Source organism: Bos indicus, chromosome X (assembly GCF_029378745.1).
Source record: "Bos indicus isolate NIAB-ARS_2022 breed Sahiwal x Tharparkar chromosome X, NIAB-ARS_B.indTharparkar_mat_pri_1.0, whole genome shotgun sequence".
Lineage (NCBI taxonomy): Eukaryota > Metazoa > Chordata > Mammalia > Artiodactyla > Bovidae > Bos > Bos indicus.
The window spans coordinates 41,694,123-41,713,735 of record NC_091789.1 but is presented as its reverse complement, the minus strand read 5'-3'; the positions used below and the strand labels follow the sequence as shown (position 1 = coordinate 41,713,735).

Sequence of the window (19,613 nt, the reverse complement as noted above, 5' to 3'; positions counted from 1 at the left end):
TTTTGGAAGTTTCAAATAAACCTCAAAAAGATATTAAATTATTTACTCTACACTATAGAAATCTTCGGAGAAGGCAATGACACCCCATTCCAGTACTCTTGCCTGGAAAATCCCATGGATGGAGGAGCCTGGTGGGCTGCAGTCCATGGAGTCACTAAGAGTCGGACATGACTGAGCGACTTCATTTTCACTTTTCACTTTGATGCATTGGAGAAGGAAATGGCAACCCACTCCAGTGTTCTTGCCTGGAGAATCCCAGGGACAGGGGAGCCTGGTGGGCTGCCGTCTATGGGGTCACACAGAGTCGGACACAACTGAAGTGACTTAGCAGCAGCATAGAAGGCTTACTTATTACACAAAAGGTGCCAACATCTGGTGTTTTTCTTACAATTAGTACTAAAACAAAGAAATTCATTTACTCTGATGACTGAGAGAGTCATGCTATACAGTATCAGCACTCATCCCTTTTTCTTCTAGTCTCTCTAAAGCATTCAATATTTTTTCCACTGAAATAAATTATGTAGGCCTCCAATTTTGATGAGAAATTTAGTGTGAACATTGATCTGCTTTTGTACTAAATGAAAGATCTTTAAAATCAACTTTGATTTTTGAGAGTAAATGTACTTGGATTTGGTTTTTAAGTTTCATAGGAATTACATACTCAGTGTTTCTATGTTGAATTATTTAGGCCTTTCTCATCTCAGATTTCCAGTGGTAGCTAGTTTACTTCAAACTACTGACCATGATCCCCCAGAACAAGTGGAATATATTAACTTTCTTAAAGCTGCAAGAAACCATTGGTTAGGTTAAAATTCATGGGAAGTAATAACACCATAGGCTTCCCTGGTGACCCAGTGGTAAAGAACCCACCACCAATGCAGAAGATGTAGGTGATGTGGGTTCAATCTTGCGTCAGGAAGATACTCTGGAGAGGGAAATAGTAACCCACTCCAGTATTCTTGCCTGGAGAATCCCATGGACAGTGGAACTTGGCAGGCTATGGTCTATAGGGATGCAAAGAGTTGGATACAACTAAAGTGACTTAGCACACATTCATGCACGTGTTATCAGTAGCATTATGTTACAAGTACCAATCTATGTAAGCAATTTGTTCTTAATTATTTCTTCATAGGATAAGATTTTTTTTAAATGGCTTATTCTCTAATAACATTTCTCTTGCCAAATACTGAGAAGAGAATTGGAAGGCAAACAAGTGGAGAGACATAATCCATAGATTATGAACTCAGTAATTCAACAAGTAATCATGGAATGCTAACTATAGTCCAAATATTGTCACAGGTGCTGGGAACACCTTTATCATCTATAATCAGTCATTTATTGATAAATTCCTAACTATTCCCTTACATTAGGCCATTTATTCACAAATAAGATGGTATTCACTCCACTCCTAAATATTCCCTTAAAAAGTATTCTTATTCAACATTTTTTTTCCCTATGGGCTAAAAATATCACTTACACATGTAACATCTTATTTTTCTTCTTAACTATGGATTCAACCAGAAAAGCACCAGGATGCTTGAAACTTCCTGTACAGAAAATCCTTCCCTGGGCTTCCCTGGTGTCTCAATGGTAAAGAATCTGTCTGCCAATTCAGGAGACACGGGTTTGATCCCTGGTCTGGGAAGATCCCACCTGCCACAGAGCAACTAAGCATGTGCACTGCAACTACTGTGCTTGTACTCTAGAGCCTGGGAACCACAACTACTGAGCCCACATCCCCTAGAGCCCAGTGCTTCCCAACAAGAGAAGCTACCACAATAAGAAGCCCAAGCACCACAACTAGAGAGTAGCCCCTGCTTGCTGCAACTAGAGAAAAGCCCCCACAGCAATGAAGACCCAGCAGAGCCAAAAATAAATAAAAACAAACCTTTTAAAAAGCTGGAAGAAAAATATGTGTAATAAGTCATCGGAAAAAAAGAAATCCTCCCCCAAATAACCTCTAATAATGATGCTTGCAATCACAAAAAATATTCTGAATTTCCTTCTCCCTAGGCACATTTGACGGAGAAGGCAATAGCACCCCACTCCAGTACTCTTGCCTGGAAAATCCCATGGACAGAGGAACCTGGTGGGCTGCAGTCCATGGGGTCACTAAGAGTCGGACACGACTGAGCGACTTCACTTTCACTACTCACTTTCATGCATTGGAGAAGGAAATGGCAACCCACTCCAGTGTTCTTGCCTGGAGAATCCCAGGGATGGGGGAGCCTGGTGGGCTGCCATCTCTGGGGTCGCACAGAGTCAGACACGACTGAAGGGACTTAGCAGCAGCAGCAGCAGCAGCAGGCACATTTGAAACCTGTACAAGTGACTATTTTGAAAAGCTAAAAAAAAAATAAAAATAAAAACAAAACAAAACAAAAAACACATTGCATTAAATAGTTCAGTATTAAGTTGATCATTGATAATACAGTTTTATTAATTTTTACTAATTATCTCGGGCTAGAAAATAAATAATAACCTATTTTTTAATGCTTTGTTACTGATTTAAGCTGTTCCGTTCTTTGGCACCTCCTTGGAAGCCTAAACTATTAGAAATGTATTGAATGTAGCTAAAAATGAAAAATACAAAATTGAAAAATTTACCCAGCTGTTTGTGTTTAAATAAAGATTACCTTTCCTTTATATTTTTCAACCCTGCTTTTTATGTCCTGAATTTACAGAGTACTTTTGACTGATCTGCAGAGTCCTAACATGTATGTTTTATCTGTACCTAGCCACAATTACTGCTTTTCTTTATACTGACTAGCTTTTTCAAAACATTAATAATTTAAATACTTAAATATTTTTCCAAAGTGTATAAAATGCTTATATTTGAAGTTTTTAGCTTCTATATATATTTCATGATTCATTCTGAATCAAAGTATTTGCGAAGGTCTTAACACTGACACTTCAGGTTTACAAATTCAAATGAAAACTGGCAATAGGGGAAAGGAATAGAGAGCACATATGGTAAAATAATTATCAATGTATTGATAAGTACTTTAAATTTTATTTGAAGTTTCTTCCTTTTCATATATTTTATGATCACATTGATGTAAACAAGTAGGCTCATAAAATATGAAAAATTATATTCCGTTAGTTTTTTTCTTTTGTCAATTTAAATGAAGAATATATCATTAACACTTTACAAATTTTAGGTACATATATATCAATACGATGTGCATTTTTGTTTTTCTAGTAGATTTATGCTTTTACATGCTATAGATAATTTTTGTCAAGCTCATATAACTCATACTGTTTTTAACCAAGGATTTTCATTACAGCATTGTTTACAAACATAGAAAATATTGAAAAACATATAAATCTCATTTAATAATGAAGTACTTAGATAAGATATAGTACATCCACACAATGGAATACTATGTAGTCACTAATTGATGATACAGATAGATTGGTATTTATTGACATGAACAGATGATTATGTTTTGGCTTAAAATTAAAAGCAAAACAAAACCAAACCATACATATATTTGCTTTTTTTTTTAAAACAGAGTGTGTATACATAGGGGAAAAGGCATGAAAGGATAAGCACACACTTAAAAAGTTAATAGTGGTTGTCTTGGAACTATGGGAATTTTACTTTCTTCTTTGTAAGTTTCTGCATCATTGTACTTTTTTTTTACAAGGAGCATGTATTATGTTTATAATCAATAAAAACCATAATTTCCATTTGAAAATGTTTGATAATGAATATACAAGTAGTCTGTAGATAAACAATTACATGAAAACAAGTTATTCTGATTATTTTATGGGCAAAGAGTTAACAGAAGTGTTAAAAAATTATATATTTATATTGTTTTATGTATGCAAGATTTCTACATACAGAAATAAAAATCAACTGACAATAGAGATAAAATATTTTCTTATGATTGGATTTGTGGTATGAGTCAATGCTATTTTTAAAAAGTAATAATTTAAGTTTTACATAAATTAAGTATTTATTTCTCTAACTCAAAATGGATTTGAACTGGCATATATTAACAGAAAGGCAATTCCAAAGAAAAGGGCTTCCCAGGTGGTGCAGTGGTAAAGAATCTGCTTGCCATTGCAGGAGACACAAGAGACATGGGTTCAATCCCTGGGTCAGGAAGACCCCCTGGAGTAGAAAATGGTGACCCACTCCAGTATCCTTGCCCAGAAAATTCCATGGACAGAGGAGCCTGGTGGGTTACGGTCCACGGGGTCTCAAAGAGTTGAAGATGACTGAGTGACTAAACAGAGCAGCAGCACAATCCAAAGAAAATAAGAAAGTAAGTGTAATACAGATTGAAAGGTAGATGGGTGTGGACAAGAGGGAACTACAAGTGAAACACAGAAAATCCATCATATAGAAGTCACAGGGCAAATAACATAACTGCAACATAGAACAGAATATTTTTTCATAACTTGCAAGTAGCCAGACAAAAAAGAGAATCATACTGGATTAAGAGATCTCATATGATGGAGGTATGCTACTTAATCAAGAGAGAGGACCTTTTCCTTAATTTTGAAACATCTGTGAATATTATCTTGTGAATATATTCAACAGTTTACAAGCGGTAATAACAAGTTTAATAGAAGTTATTCTTCAAAGTAGTTTTCAACATCATTACATGGAGTATTTACCTTTTATACTGATACGACAAAGGCTGAAGGTAATCCTAAAATTAACTATAGACAAAGGCAATTTAGTGTTGTTATTCACCTTTTTTGTTAATTAAACACAATCCAAATATACATACTAAAGAGTTTAGCAAAACGAGCGATAAGAATGCTCCTTAGCCTGTCTTCAAATATTAAATCTCTGAGGAAAGGTTTCTAAGATGAAACTTAGAATTAAAAAAATCAATCTTTAAAGTGTTAATCTTCTAATGTACTGATTGGTAAAGTACCAATATTCTTATTGAAGTTATAAAGTTAATAGTGGAAACTCTCAAAACTTATTCAAATCCACTATGAAGTCTGTGGTATGCCCTCAGTATAATAAAGAAGGGAAAATATAAATAAATAAAAAAAGGAAAAAGCTCACATCTTTAAAAGGGAATATTCATTTTAAATAATAATTTAAAGTCAAATTATGCATAAACATTAACTGGATCACATACACTTTCCCCTGCTCTACTGATTTCTCAAAAAGCAAGTTAGAAGTTTTCACTGTGATAGACTCAGATGTAAGGACCTAATGAAATTTTATTTCATTAGGAGAAATGAAATTTAGTAGTATTAGCGAAATAAGGAAGGACATATGCTCAATTAACTCATGTTGATTAGTTTAGGACAAGTTTGTGGAGGAATAAACTTTATTCTATATACTCCTAAGGATATTATATCGAAAAATAGTACAAAATGACAGTTTTACAATTAGAAATTATGTTCTTCACTAAAATGAACAAGGCTTTCTGGTTTCACTTTTTTTTTTTTTTCCAAAAGAAAGTATTCACTTAAAAAAAACCTGTTAATTGACATAAAATAACCTCTTATCACAAAGTAGCCCAAACTAAGTAGGCACCAGCTTAAGGCTGAAATAAATTGAGCATTCTTATCCTCACCACCTGCGCCTGGCCTGGCCCAGAGTGACTTGCAGAGGCTTGGAGCCCACTATGCGACCATTCATCTCATCTACTGCTTTGGTAGCCTCTTCAAAAGAGGAGAAGCAGATAACACCAAACCCTTTGCCTTGCCCCACCTCCACCATCACTTTGGCCCGACTAATTGACCCAAAGGAAGAAAATTCCTCCTTCAGTTTTTCATCATCAATGGTCTCGTCCAGGTTCTTAATATAGATAGGCACCCCTGGAGGCCGACTTTTTTCTTTTAATCTCAGCCGCTCAAATCTTCTCCTTAACTCAGCAAGACGTTCAATTTTCTTCTGTGCTCGCCCTACATAGAGCACTTTCCCATCGATGGACTTTCCATGCAGATCTAACACAGCCTTTTGGGCAGCCTCATGTGTCTCATATCTCACAAATCCAAAGCCTTTCGATTTCCCACTGGAATCTCTTATTACCTTAACGCTTTCAGTTGGCCCATACTCGCTGAAAAGTTCCTTCAGTTTGTCGTCATCCATGTCATCTCCAAAGTTTTTAACGAAAACATTAGTGAAAGTCGCTTTATCCCTAGTTCTAACTTCAGCAGCCCTCTCTTCCGGAAATTTGAATCGGCCAACATACACCTGGCGGTTGTTGAGCCGCACTCCATTCATGTGCCAGATGGCCCTATTGGCAGCGGCCAGGCTGTCAAAGTGCACATAGGCATAACCCTTAGAGCCATTGTCATCGCATACGACTTTGCAGGAGAGAATGCTCCCAAAAGCTGAAAACAGATAAAAAAGGGCCCTGTTGTCAATGGATTTGTCCAGGTTTTTGATGAATATATTTCCAATTCCAGACTTTCTTAAGCGATCATCTGGCTGAGACCACATTAGACGGAATGGTTTGCCATTAATCAAATCAAAATTCATGGTGTTCAGTGCCCACTCAGCATCCGCAGGAAAGCGGAAGTTAACGTAGCCATAGCCCAGGGGGCTGCGGGTCACCGGGTCACGGCAGATTCGAGTGAAGCGCAGAGGTCCAGCAGGCCTGAACTTTTTATATAACATGTCCTCAGTAACATCTGGGTCCAAGTCACCCACATACAGGGCAGCCTTGAGGTACTTCTTTTTCTTGCCAGCAGGATTAGGCTCCCCACTCCCCATCTCTCTGAGCACAAGGAGAAGGCTCTCTTGGGAGAGAAAAAAAGGCTGCTTTCTCTAAGCTATGGGCCAAACAGCTGTTCACAAACAGAAAAAAGCCAAGGCGAAGAAAGCTAAAAGCAGACTCAGAATCACTGTTGAGGCTGAGAAAAGGAAGTTCAGAAACAGCTGGTCAGCAGGCTCAGAACAAACGCATCAGAGAAAAAAGCACCCCAATAACGAATCTATTCTCCCTAAGGGGGCTTAGAATTTCCACCCATTCAGATCTAAAATCAGTTTCAAAAGCCAGTAGTAGGAAAGAAATGTCCCTTCCCCCGATAAATAGTAAGAAATCACTAAGCAGCAGGCTGGCTTCCCACATCTAGCCTTGTCGACAGAGGCCTCACGACCGATTTTCTGCATAAAAATAGGCCTCAAGCTCCCGTGGGTTTAAAATGATAGCAACAAGGGCAGGGGCCGAACGTGTATTCCTCCGCCGGCTGCCTGGCCGGTCGGTCTCAGGCGGGCTCGCAGCTCACTAAGGCCGCGCTATAGACACTCAGCGTCAGCGAAAGGGCAAACTGGACACTTGGTGCCCTGCGGCCAGGCAGGAAGGCTGCAAGCAGCGAATCGCGCAGAGAAACAGACAGACAGACACACGCGCCGGGGACCGGAGACCGCCCAGATACCCAAGATGCCCACTGGGTACGGACCGAGTGATGCGCGGTGATTTCGGCAGCCTGAGACTCGCGGCGGGTCCGGAGGGACTGACTGGCGGACGCGCACTGGGTCAGCTCAGACGCGAAGCGGTTCCGGACAGATGCGGGGCGGAGTCAGGAGAGAAGGGCAGATGCCCGGCGGGCGGGCAGAGCGCAGACGGATGGACAGGGATTGTTCCCCGCAGGACAGACTGAACCAGGGACTAAAAAGCCTGTAGCTGTGGTGGGGCGAGCCGACGGGCGGGGCGCAAGGAAACCCGGAACCGTGGTAAGGAACTTCCCGCTTCTTCCCGCTTGCTCTCTGCCAAGATGTTAAAAGATAGAGAAATTGAAAAGGTTTCTAGATTTTTTTTCTTAGTTTTGAAAATATATTTATTAATTTAAAATATTACGTTTAGGCTGCTGACCCCAAATTCAAGTCAAAGGAGGTGACGACCTAGGTGGAGAGAACTGTCAAGTTGTTTTATTTATTTATTTATTTTTAACGAGTTCCCTAAATCGTTTCTTCTTAGGAAATAAGATATAGGTTGCCTACTTTCCTGAGTGCATTGGAAAGTCAATTGACAGCTGTTCTGGACTCCCAGTCCAGTGCTAAATGATCACAGGGTCAAATAAAACACATGCCCATTTTGTAATTGGCTTTTATTCTTACTCCATTAAACTTCAGCATAATGGTAGCATTATCCCGAGGTAATAGTCAAAGTTCCTTTTTGCTGCTCCAGTAATACTGCTGCTGCTGCTAAATCGCTTCAGTCGTGTCCGACTCTGTGCGACCCCACAGACGGCAGCCCACGAGGCTCCACCGTCCCTGGGATTCTCCAGGCAAGAACACTGGAGTGGGTTGCCATTTCCTTCTCCAATGCATGAAAGTGAAAAGTGAAAGTGAAGTCACACAGTAAGTGTCCGACTCTTCGTGACCCCATGGAGTAGAGCCTACCAGGCTCCTCCGTCCATGGGATTTTCCAGGCCAGAGTACTGGAGTGGGTTGCCATTGCCTTCTCCGTCCAGTAATACTAAGGTTTTAATAATTGGAAAGCCATAAAATGACTTTTAATGGTACTTAGTGAGCGGCTCAGCTGGTAAAAAATCCGCCTGCAATGAGGGAGACCTGGGTTTGATCCCTGGGTTGGGAAGATCCTCTGAATAAAGGAAAGGTTACTCACTCCTGTATTCTGGCCTGGAGAATTCCATGGACTATCCATGGGATCACAAAGAGTCTGACACGACTGAGCAGACTTTCACTTTCAGTGCCAGAAAACGTTGAGGATGTGCTGCCTCCATAATCATGAATTACAAAATCTTAAAGAGATAAAAGCTGTAATAATTAATGTTCACAGGTGAAATAAACACATAAATATATAATCACTTTACATAATTTGTAATTTCAACTTGAATTGTCAACTTTAAACCATTGTAGGGAACAATGCTATAAGATTAGACTCAACTCAGAGCTTTCCCAAGATCTTTCTTTAGAGTTTGCAGCAAACTGTTTTGGGAGAAGACTGTTACCTTATCTTCAGAAAATCGCCAATGTCTGTAATGCACAACTCAACCAGCCCATTCCTTAAGACTTCCCCTCAAAAAGAAAATCCAAACAAAACATGTCACTACAGTTAGACTGGAAAGGATCCTGGGAAAAAATTATGCAAGAGAAGGTGTGTGTATGTGCTCAGTGGTTAAGTCCTGGCTGACTCTTTGCGACCCCATGGACTGTAGCCCTCCAGGATCCTCTGTCCATAGGATTTTCCAGGCAAGAATATTGCAGTCAGTTGCCATTTCCTCCTCTAGGGGATCTTCACCCCAAACGGTGTTGTAGTAAGAAGACATTCCTAGAATAAAAGGCTAAATTCATGTGTTGTTTCATTTTTTACAGTTTCTATTAGACAGTATAGTTGACGGAAGATGACAGTTTTCCCTTATTATTTACTCAAATATTTTGTAATTTTCTTTACTGAGCTCTTGCTTGCTTTCTAGGATTCTTGCTTAGCTAAGACATGGAGACTGTGAGAGAAAAACAAATACAAATTAAAAAAAGTTATAGAGATCAGATCAGATCAGTTGCTCAGTCATGTCCGACTCTTTGCGACCCCATGAATCACAGCACTCCAGGCCTCCCTGTCCATCACCAACTCCCGGAGTTCACTGAGACTCACGTCCATCAAATCAGTGATGCCATCCAGCCATCTCATCCTCTGTCGTCCCCGTCCCGTCCTGCCCCCAATCCTTCCCAGAATCAGAGTATTTTCCAATGAGTCAACTTTTCGCATGAGATGGCCAAAGTACTGGAGTTTCAGCTTTAGCATCATTCCTTCCAAAGAAATCCCAGAGCTGATCTCCTTCAGAATGGACTGGTTGGATCTCCTTGCAGTCCAAGGGACTCTCAAGAGTCTTCTCCAACACCACAGTTCAAAAGCATCAAATCTTTGGCACTCAGCCTTCTTCACAGTCCAACTCTCACATCCATACATGACCACAGAAAAAACCATAGCCCTGATTAGACGGACCTTTGTTGGGAAAGTAATGTCTCTGCTTTTGAATATACTATCTAGGTTGGTCATAACTTTCCTTCCAAGGAGTAAGCGTCTTTTAATTTCATGGCTGCAGTCACCATCTGTAGTGATTTTGGAGCCCAGAAAAATAAAGTCTGACACTGTTTCCACTGTTTCCCCATCTATTTCCCATGAAGTGGTGGGACCGGCTGCCATGATCTTCGTTTTCTGAATGTTGATCTTTAAGCCAACTTTTTCACTCTCCAAGAGATAGACTAATATAAAAACTGGTCTTAAAATAGTACCACATTGACCAACACGCAGAAACACTTGTGAACACGTGCTTACTTTATTGTCCTTAGAACATAAACTTTATAAACATCTTTCCTCATAATCTTAATTAACAATGGGCTAGAATTTGTTTTTATTTTTCGGATTTAAAGCTATTACTTTAAAACATGTAAAAATGTAAAAAATTTTAACTGTAAAAAATGTAAAAACTGTAAAAAATGAAACAACACATGAATTTACCCTTTTATTCTAGGAATGTCTTCTTACTACAACACGCTTTGGGGTGAAGATCCCCTGGAGGAGGAAATGGCAACTGACTGCAATATTCTTGCCTGGAAAATCCTATGGACAGAGGATCCTGGAGGGCTACAGTCCATGGGATCTCAAAGAGTCAGCCAGGACTTAACCACTGAGCACATTAAAACAACAACATAAAGCCAAGAGAATAATTCCCAAAGTATTATCACTAAAATAAAATCAATATTTTATTTATGTAATGATCTAAATGCTGTCCCTATTCCAATTCATTTGTATGTATTTTCTCTAATATTATAGATGAAATGGAGTTGTTGAAAATAATTATTTTCAAAATCACCTCTTCTCTATACTTAACAGCCATTTGGGGGTCATTACAATATAAACATTTTAAACTAGGGCTTCCCAGGTGGCACTAGTAGTAAAGAACCTGCTTGCCAGTGCAGGAGATATAAGAGATGGTCGGTTTGATCCCTAGGTTGGGAAGGAAATGGCTAACCCACTCCAGTATTCTTATCTGGAGAATCCCATGGACAAAGGAGCCTGGCGGGCTCCAGTGCATAGGGTCGCAGAGTCAGACATGACTGAAGTGACTTAGCACAAAATAAAAAACTATATTGAACATTTTGTCAGATCAAAAATCGGAAATTTAGAACTGTTGTGAAATAAATGAATTTTAATAGAGTTCCCTCTGCAAAGCAGAGGTTTATGGGGGAAAGGGAATAATTTTCATCTATAATGTATTTAATCATTTTAATATTTATATTGAAAACTGTCTCTGGAATAACAATCAGATGTAGGGCGTTTCTCTGACATTTTTATTATATGTGAAAGGCGAGTTTATAGTCTACATAAACCTGATCTGTATGTTAAATCCATTAAAAATCCCTGCCCAGATTCCTAAGGCAGTTGATTGAGTATATCTGAGTCTTTCTAAATCTGAGAAATATTTTTCATGAGGAAGGACTCCTGGACAACTGGCATTCTAAATACATCCCACCACATTGTTATGTACAGTTGGTAGTAATGTGTCAGCATGAGTGGAAAAAGAGAGTTGGAAATTTATATTTTTCAGCCTTATCTTAGCAGGCACTTGATCCTGTGTTTCCCATTAAAAGTCTGACTTGTGCAAGTTGCTGGGATTTCACAATGAAAATAAACTACCTGCTCTCTTGAATGAAGTCTGGGATGACTGAAAAAATATGATAAAGTAAAACCTTTTTTAAATAGAACTTCTCATTTTTTTAGACAAAGAAAGGAAAATTGCAAAAAAAAAAAAAAAAGGCATTAAGAATGCAGTATCAGCAGGCATTTCTACAATAAGTTTTAGAGCCAGTAGTAGTTCTTTTACTCTATTTCCAAATATTTTATCCTGATCCATGAATATTTATGCTCTGGATGATAATCCTGAAGGCCCTTTGATAATACTTTTTATCATAGAAAGATTAAACTGTGTTTATTAGAATGTACTTATTAAAGTGAGAAAGTAAATAAAACTGGCAAAGTTTCAACAGAATTTACAATGAGACAGGATTTATGCTAAATTGTAAATAAATCAGAATATCACATTCCTCAATATTTAACCAAAACTTCAGTATTTTAAATTATAGTGCTATAGTTTAGATATTTATTCAAATGCTGTGGCTATAATTCATACATTTATGACTCTAGGTAGTTTATTGGAAATTAAGATCCTTCTAAATAAAATAATTGTATATAAAACTCTGAATAGACTGGATTTTGAATGAATGCCTAGTAATTGCATAAATTTACATTGTAGTATCCCATGGGTTCATTTTAAACTAATAGGATCCAATTAAAAGAGCACTGTAAGTAGACACCTAACTAAACCTAAATATATGTTAAGTTGTTTAAGTTGTTAAATAAGCAAAGTGATAAAATATAGCCTTGTCATACTTCTTTCTTAATTTTGAACCAGTCTCTTGTTCCATGACTGGTTCTAACTGTTGCTTCTTGACACACATACAGGTTTCTCAGGAGACAGGATTTTGTTTAATGTTTTTTAAAAATATATTGAACATATATTTATTTAATCTGTTATTAAATAAACATTTTAGTATGCTTTTAATACTCAGATTTATTCACAGTTGAATGCATGATTTTTTAAAATTCAACAGGGATTTATTTAATGAGAGAAATGGAAAAAAAAAAAACTGTTAAACTTTCAGATGTATAAGCTGGGTTTTGAAGAGGCAAAGGAATCAGAGATCAAGTTGCCAACTTTGTTGGATCATGCAGAAAGGAAGGGAGTTTGAGAAAAACATCTGTTATACTCCTGCTTCATTGACTACACTAAAGCTTTTGACTGTGTGGATCACAACAAACTGTGGAAAATTCTTAAAGAGATGGGAATATCAGACCACCTGACCTGTCTCCTGAGAAACCTGTATGCATGTCAAGAAGCAACAGTTAGAACCAGATATGGAACAAGTGACTGGTTCAAAATTGGGAAAGGAGCATGACAAGGCTATATTTTGTCACTTTGCTTATTTAAATTCTGTGCAGAGATGGGCTTTCCCAGTAGTGCTAGTGGTTAAGAACCCGCCTGCCAATGAGGGAGACATAAAAGATGTGGGTTTGACCCCTGGGTCAGGAAGATTGCCTGGAGGAGGACATGGCAACACGCTCCAGTATTCATGCCTAGAGAACCCATGGACAGAGGAGCCTGAGGGACAGAGGACATTCCACAGTGTTGCACAGAGTTGGACACGACTGAAGTGACTTAGCATGCACACATGCACAGTACATCATGTGAAGTGATGCGCTGGATGAATCACAAACTGGAATCAAAATTGCTGAGTGAAATAACAACCTCAGATATGCAGATAACACTACTCTAATGGCAGAAAGTGAAGAGGAACTAAAGAGCCTCTTGATGAAAGTGAAAGAGGAGAGTGATAAAGTTGGCTTGAAACTCAACATTCAGAAAACTAAGATCACGGCATCTGGTCCCATCACTTCATGGCACATAGAAGGGGGAAGAGTGGAGGCAGTGACAGGTTTTATTTTCTAGAGCTCCAAAATCACTGCAGATGGTGACTGCAGCCATGAAATTAAAAGATGATTGCTCCTTTTAAGGAAAACTATGACAATTCTAGACGGTGTATTAAAAAGCAGAGGCATCACTTTGCTGACAAAGGTGTGTAGAGTCAAAGCTATGGTTTTTCCAGTAGTCATGTACGGATGTGAAAGTTGGACCAGAAGGCTGTTCACCGAAGTATTGATGCTTTTGAATTGTGTTCTGGAGAAGAAGACTACTGAGAGTCCCTTGGACTTAAAGAAAAACAAACGTCAATCCTAAAGGAAATCAACCCTGAATATTCATTGGAAGGACTGTTGGTAAAGCTGGATCTCCAATATTTTTGCCACCTGATTGGAAGAATTGACTCATTGGAAAAGATCCTGATGCTGGGAAAGATTGAAGGCAAAGGGAGAAGGAAGTGGTAGAGCATGAGATGGCTAGATAGCATCACTGACTCAATAGACATAAATTTGAGTAAACTCCAGGAGATAGTGGAGGACAGAGGAGGCTGCCAAGTTATAGTCCACACACAAATCCCACATTCTTTGATTAAAATCTTGAGATACAGTTATTTCACTTGACCTAGAACAATCAATAAAATAATTTTTAAAATGTAAATTTTAAGCTTTATTTTTATTTTCCTTATTAATTGTGGGAAAATACACATCAAATTTGTTATCCTAATGATTTTTAAGTGAATAATTCAGTGGCCTTACATTCACATTGCCATGCAAACTACATCACTATCGACCTCCAGAACACTTCACCATGCCAGACTGAAACACTGTACCCATTAATCCATACTTTTGGATGACACAAAATATGTTAAGCTATTTTTGGATCTTGGGCATTAAAGCTGCTTTTAGTTATTTTATTGTTTCAGCACAGTGCTATAATAAACATCCTTATTCACCTATTTTCATATATTATTACTCATTTCGATTAACTAGATTCTCAGCAGTGGGGATCATACAGTTAAATGGTATGCATATTATTAAATATATACTGTCAGACTTATGTAAAAAATCTTGATGCAATTTACTTATTTTACCAATAACATAGAAATTTAGAAGAAATGGATAATTCCTAGCAAAATGTACTCAATAGCTCAGTCGTGTCTGACTCTTTGTGACCCCATGGGCTGTAGGCCACCAGGCTCCTCTGTCCATGGGGTTATCCCATCAAGAATCCTGGAGTGGGTTGCCATTTCCTCCTCCAGGTGGTCTTCCCAATCCAGGGATCAAACCTGCTTTTCCTGCAGTTCCTGCATTGGCAGATGGATTGTTTACCACTGAACCTTCTGGGAAGCCCTCTAACAAAATAGGAATTACCAAATTTGATTCAAAGGAAAAGTGGTAGAACAATTGCCATAGAACAGATTAGAGAATGATTATACATATGCTATGAAAAAACAAACAAACAAACAAACAAAAAACAGGCACCGGCGATTTTATAGTCAAGTACTATTATAAAATCTTTAAAAAAAATACATGTAGTGCTAATGCTATTCAAACTATTCTCAACTGTTAAATCTTGCTAATTCACTTTAATAAAATTGTCTCCAAGAGAGACATTTCATAAACCTAGCTCATGTTTTCAAACCAGAATAAAGGTATAAATTGATGCTCAGTCTATTTGCTGATAAGACTTGGATATATATTGTCTCAGATGTGTGTATGTGTGGGTGTGGGAGTACGCAAATTACAGGAGCTGGGTTAAGTGTTACATAATAAGGATTCAGAAGGGGATACATGATGGGAAGAAAATTAAAGACTGGTTTCAAATATCAAAACAAGATAAAACTTATTTCAGATACTGACCATCATATCTTGCATTTTTTTCCTTTCCTTTAGGACAATCTGTTCAGAAATGTGAAACATGGAGAACAGCTCTTCACAGATAACATAAACTGAACGTTTATATAAGCAGATGATTAAGGAAAATTCTCTGCTTGCTTTTCCTGGCATAATAGTTCAAATGTAAAACAATACCTTATTGTTTAATGTTTATCAATGAGAGGATCATAGCACTTCTATCTTTTAAAACATTTCCTGTCCAAATCCCTGTCTTGTGGATACAGACACACTAAGTACTCAGATTATTTCTGTGAAAGTTGTTGTATCCTGTTTGTTCATCCATATTTATCATCATAATAAGTAACAGAAACTGTATGCCCATTTTGTTCTGAAATCAATCATTATCTTCATGCTTTGATACATATAACAGAGTTATATTAAGTAGAGATTAGATTTATAAGGTGAAGTACCTTTATTTTCCATTTGGTTTTTAATTCCTTAGTACTTCTTCACCACAATTTCAAATTTCAAATACACTCTTAAAGATAAACTTCTTTCATTATAGAATTTCTTTCTATGTAATTCTTCTTTTGGAGTGAAATGGTATAACAGAAATATTAATGCATTCATTAAAAATTTGTGACTATTTCCATAATTTTTAAATTAAAATTATACATTTAATTCTTTACTGTGTCCTTTACATTTAATTCCTGTGCAATATCAGAGAGCCTAAATGACAAGACTAGTATCTGATGGTGTAAAAACTTGCAGAAACTCACAAGGATTAAAGTAAACTAATTCTTCTGATCTGGAGAGAAGATACACTTTCTAATTACTTTGATTTTCCTCAATAAAGAGTCATCAGTAATGCTCACTTTTTGATTGCAGTGTAATCAAAATAATTATTCACTGACTTAGAGCAGCACCTAAGCTCTAGCACATTTCCTTTAGAAATACAGACCTCTTTTGAATATTTAAATTTGGATTAAAGGGATAAACCTACCACAAAATTTCAAAGGATATAAGGGGTCCTGGGATTGTAACTGTTAACTAAAGAATCCTGCTTGTGACCCCAATTATTATCTGTTGTTTATTTTTGTAATATATTTAAGTCTTAATACTAGACTTTGACTGCTGAAACATTCTTAAAACTGATTTACTAATTTGACTGAAAAATCATTCATTAATAATGAGAGGAAATTTGTCTTGGTTAATTTATTTACCTATTTGTGGCTCCAGTAACATTGAAATGACCTTTAGAATGTTTGGATACATTATTCATCAATTTAAATGAGCTCTCTGTTTCACTTTGACTGCTAGACATTTTGTGTTTGCTTCAACTCTCTCCATTCCCCACTCACCAAGACATTTATTTTTCTTCACATAACTGTTTCAAGAAGTTATCCAATTTTCAAGACATTTGATATATGATGGTATCAAGATACATTTTAAGGTTTATTTGTGGTATATCCATTTGCTTAAATAAAATGTAATTTTTGAGGGTCCCTATGTGCCAGACACTTTGGCACTGGTAATAGAATGTTGAATAAGATACAGGTGGTCTTTGTTATACATTAGAATTCTTACATTCCAGAGGGGAAATATCATAGACAAATAAAAAAGAAACAATTTATGACAAGATCCATATGGGAAATGCTCAATTGAGTGTTGTGATAGTAGTTAATAGTGGGACACAGACTAGCACAGACTATTTTAAAATAAAAGGGACCTTCATAAGCTTTTTCAAATGAGCATCTATTTAACAAACATAAAAGATTTAAGTGAAAATTATGTTGATAGATATAACGAGAAATTATTACACTGAATGAGGTCTGTAGGTCCTAGATAAGAAATCATTTCGCCTTTCCAGAATAGCAGTTGAGTGAGAAAGGATGTAGCTATATTGAAAACAGTATATGTTTGGAATTAATTTTTGTTCTTAGTATAGTTTACTAGCCATGGAAAGTATAGGTCAAGCATTAAATAAGCCACCTCTATTAGACTTTTCCACAACTGAGTTCTTATAAAGGTTGCAGACAAGATAGAAGAAAACAATAATTATATGAATAATTGCCACAAGGAAATAGGAATGAAAATCTTTAAAATTACTTTATGATATCTATTTATTCATTTTCATAGATGGTGTTTTTGAAATTTTTCTTCTGTAAATTTTGTATGACTCTTCCTCCCTCTTTCCCTCCTCCTTTCTCTTTTTCCTTCATTGCATTAATCATGCTAGACTGGTGATTCCTGATTTAGGACATAAAGATAAAGGTATTAAGTATGTGTCTTTGCATTACTGCATTATTACATCTAGTCTAATTGTAAGTATTGTATTGTATGTAAGTTACTACATGCGGAAAGATAAATGGAGGTGTAAAAACAAAAAGCAAAACAAAACAAAAGAAGAGGCCTAGAGAATAACCACTTTTGAACTTAATTGCTTCTACTTGGGCAGCCTCACAAAGATCTAAAAAGAAAATAGCATCTACCACTTATTCATTTTCCATTTCTTTCCATTTCTTATTCTCTTTTTCTCTCTGCCTTTAAAAACACTTCTTCAAGACCTAGCTTAATTAGTCTTTCAAGATTGTATATTCCATTTTTGTCCCATTTAAATACTTTCCTATACTAATATATGGGTCCTTAGACTTCTTTTCTGGATGAAGTATATGATCCTGGGGAATAACTTCTAAATTTTATACTGAAAAAAATCACTTTTCTCTTCTTGTTCAGTTGAATTGAATTGAAATGACCTAGACCGAAGTGAACTGAAAAGATTTATACAGGGTCAATACATATTAAGGTGTGTGCCCTCTTACAGACAAGAGAGACAAAACGAATGCATTATGCAACTGAGCCTGGACCTGGTTTCATCATATTTGTAAACAAAGTATTATAGGCAGCTACTACTAATCACTAGATTTGGCATGTAAGATAAGCCTATATGGGATCCCAGATACCTTAAATATATTATTAATTATTTTTTCCTTTAGAAAGTTCATAGTTTACATTAGGGTTTACCCTTGGTGGTGTACATGTAGTGGGTTTGGCAAATATGTAATTCTACTTATCTACCATTACAATTTCATTCAAAATAGTTTCATTGTCTTAAAAATCTTCTGTGCTTTGCCTGTATATCCTGTTGCCTTCCATAAACCCTGAAAATCACTGGTTTTACTACTATCTTCATATTTTTGCATTTATCAGAATGCCATATAGACTAAATCATATAGAATGTAGCCTTTTCAGACAGTCTTCTTTAACTTAGTAATATATGTATACACTGAAGGTTCTTCCACATCTTTCTATGTCTTGAAAGCTCATTTCTTTCTATAGTGCTGACAATAATAGTCCATTGTCCAGACGTACCACAGTTTACTTATCCAAATACTGATGGACATCTTGGTTGTTCCAAGTTTTGAAAATAATGAATAAAGCAAATATAAACATCTGTGTGCAAGTTTTTGTGTGGATGTAAATTTTCATTTTGTTTGGATATATGTCAAGGAATACAGTTGCTGAATCCTATGCTAACAATATGTTTCATTTTGTAAGAAACTGCCAAACTGTCTTCCAAAGCTGCTTTGCCATTTTTCATTCCCATCAAAAGTGAATGATAGTTCCTGTTGCTCCACATCCTTGTCATCATTTGAATTTTCACCATTCTAATTGGTGTATAGTGGTATCCCAATGTTATTTTAAATTGCAATTCTCAAATGATATTTTATGTTGAGCATATTTTTATGCATATTTGTTATCTGTATGTCATCTTTGGTGAAGCATCTGTTCAGTTTTTGCCCATTTTTTCCTTAAAACAATTTTACTGTGAAAGTACACTTAGTATGACATCTACTCTTTTAACACACTTTTAAGCTTACAATATTTTATAATTGACCACAATGTTATACAGCAGATCTCTAGAGCTTATTCTTGCTAAACTGAAATTTTATGCTTGTTGATAAGTAACTATCCATTTCTCTCTCTTTCTGACCTGTGGAAACCATTATTCTATTCTTGAATTTTAGGAATTGGGTTATTTTTAGCTACTTCATATAAATGGAATAATTAAATATTTATCTTTCCACGATTGTCTTATTTCACTTAGCATAATGTCCTCAAGATTCATTCATGTTGCCATATATTGCAAATTTCCTTCTTTTTCTTAAAGGCTGTATAGTATGCCATTCTATGTATCTACAACATTTTTTTTAAATCTACTTATCTGTTGATGGACTAGGTTTTTATACATATTGGTTATTGTGAATAATATAAGTCCCTTGGACAGAAAAGAGATCAAACCAGTCAATCCTAAAGAAAATCAACCCTGATTATTCATTGGAAGGA

General features: G+C 36.6%; 1 protein-coding gene and 1 long non-coding RNA gene across 2 annotated transcripts; one reads left to right on the top strand and one right to left on the bottom strand.

The window, feature by feature from the left end:
* Positions 1-3,309: 3,309 nt before the first annotated feature.
* Positions 3,310-7,517, bottom strand: PABPC5 (poly(A) binding protein cytoplasmic 5). Its single transcript, XM_019956449.2, has 2 exons — positions 7,387-7,517; positions 3,310-6,837 (listed from the first exon to the last, which is right to left on the bottom strand). The coding sequence occupies exon 2, from the start codon at positions 6,695-6,697 to the stop codon at positions 5,549-5,551; it is 1,149 nt and encodes a 382-aa protein (XP_019812008.1). The 5' UTR covers positions 6,698-6,837; positions 7,387-7,517; the 3' UTR covers positions 3,310-5,548.
* Positions 7,518-7,558: 41 nt separating this feature from the next.
* Positions 7,559-10,678, top strand: LOC139181709 (uncharacterized). The gene is made up of 2 exons (XR_011565475.1): positions 7,559-7,660; positions 10,426-10,678. It is a non-coding gene; the product is annotated as an uncharacterized lncRNA (long non-coding RNA).
* Positions 10,679-19,613: the final 8,935 nt, after the last annotated feature.

Excerpts from the sequence above, each read along its gene's own strand:
- PABPC5 (XM_019956449.2), bottom strand. The coding sequence starts at position 6,697 with ATGGGGAGTGGGGAGCCTAATCCTGCTGGCAAGAAAAAGAAGTACCTC.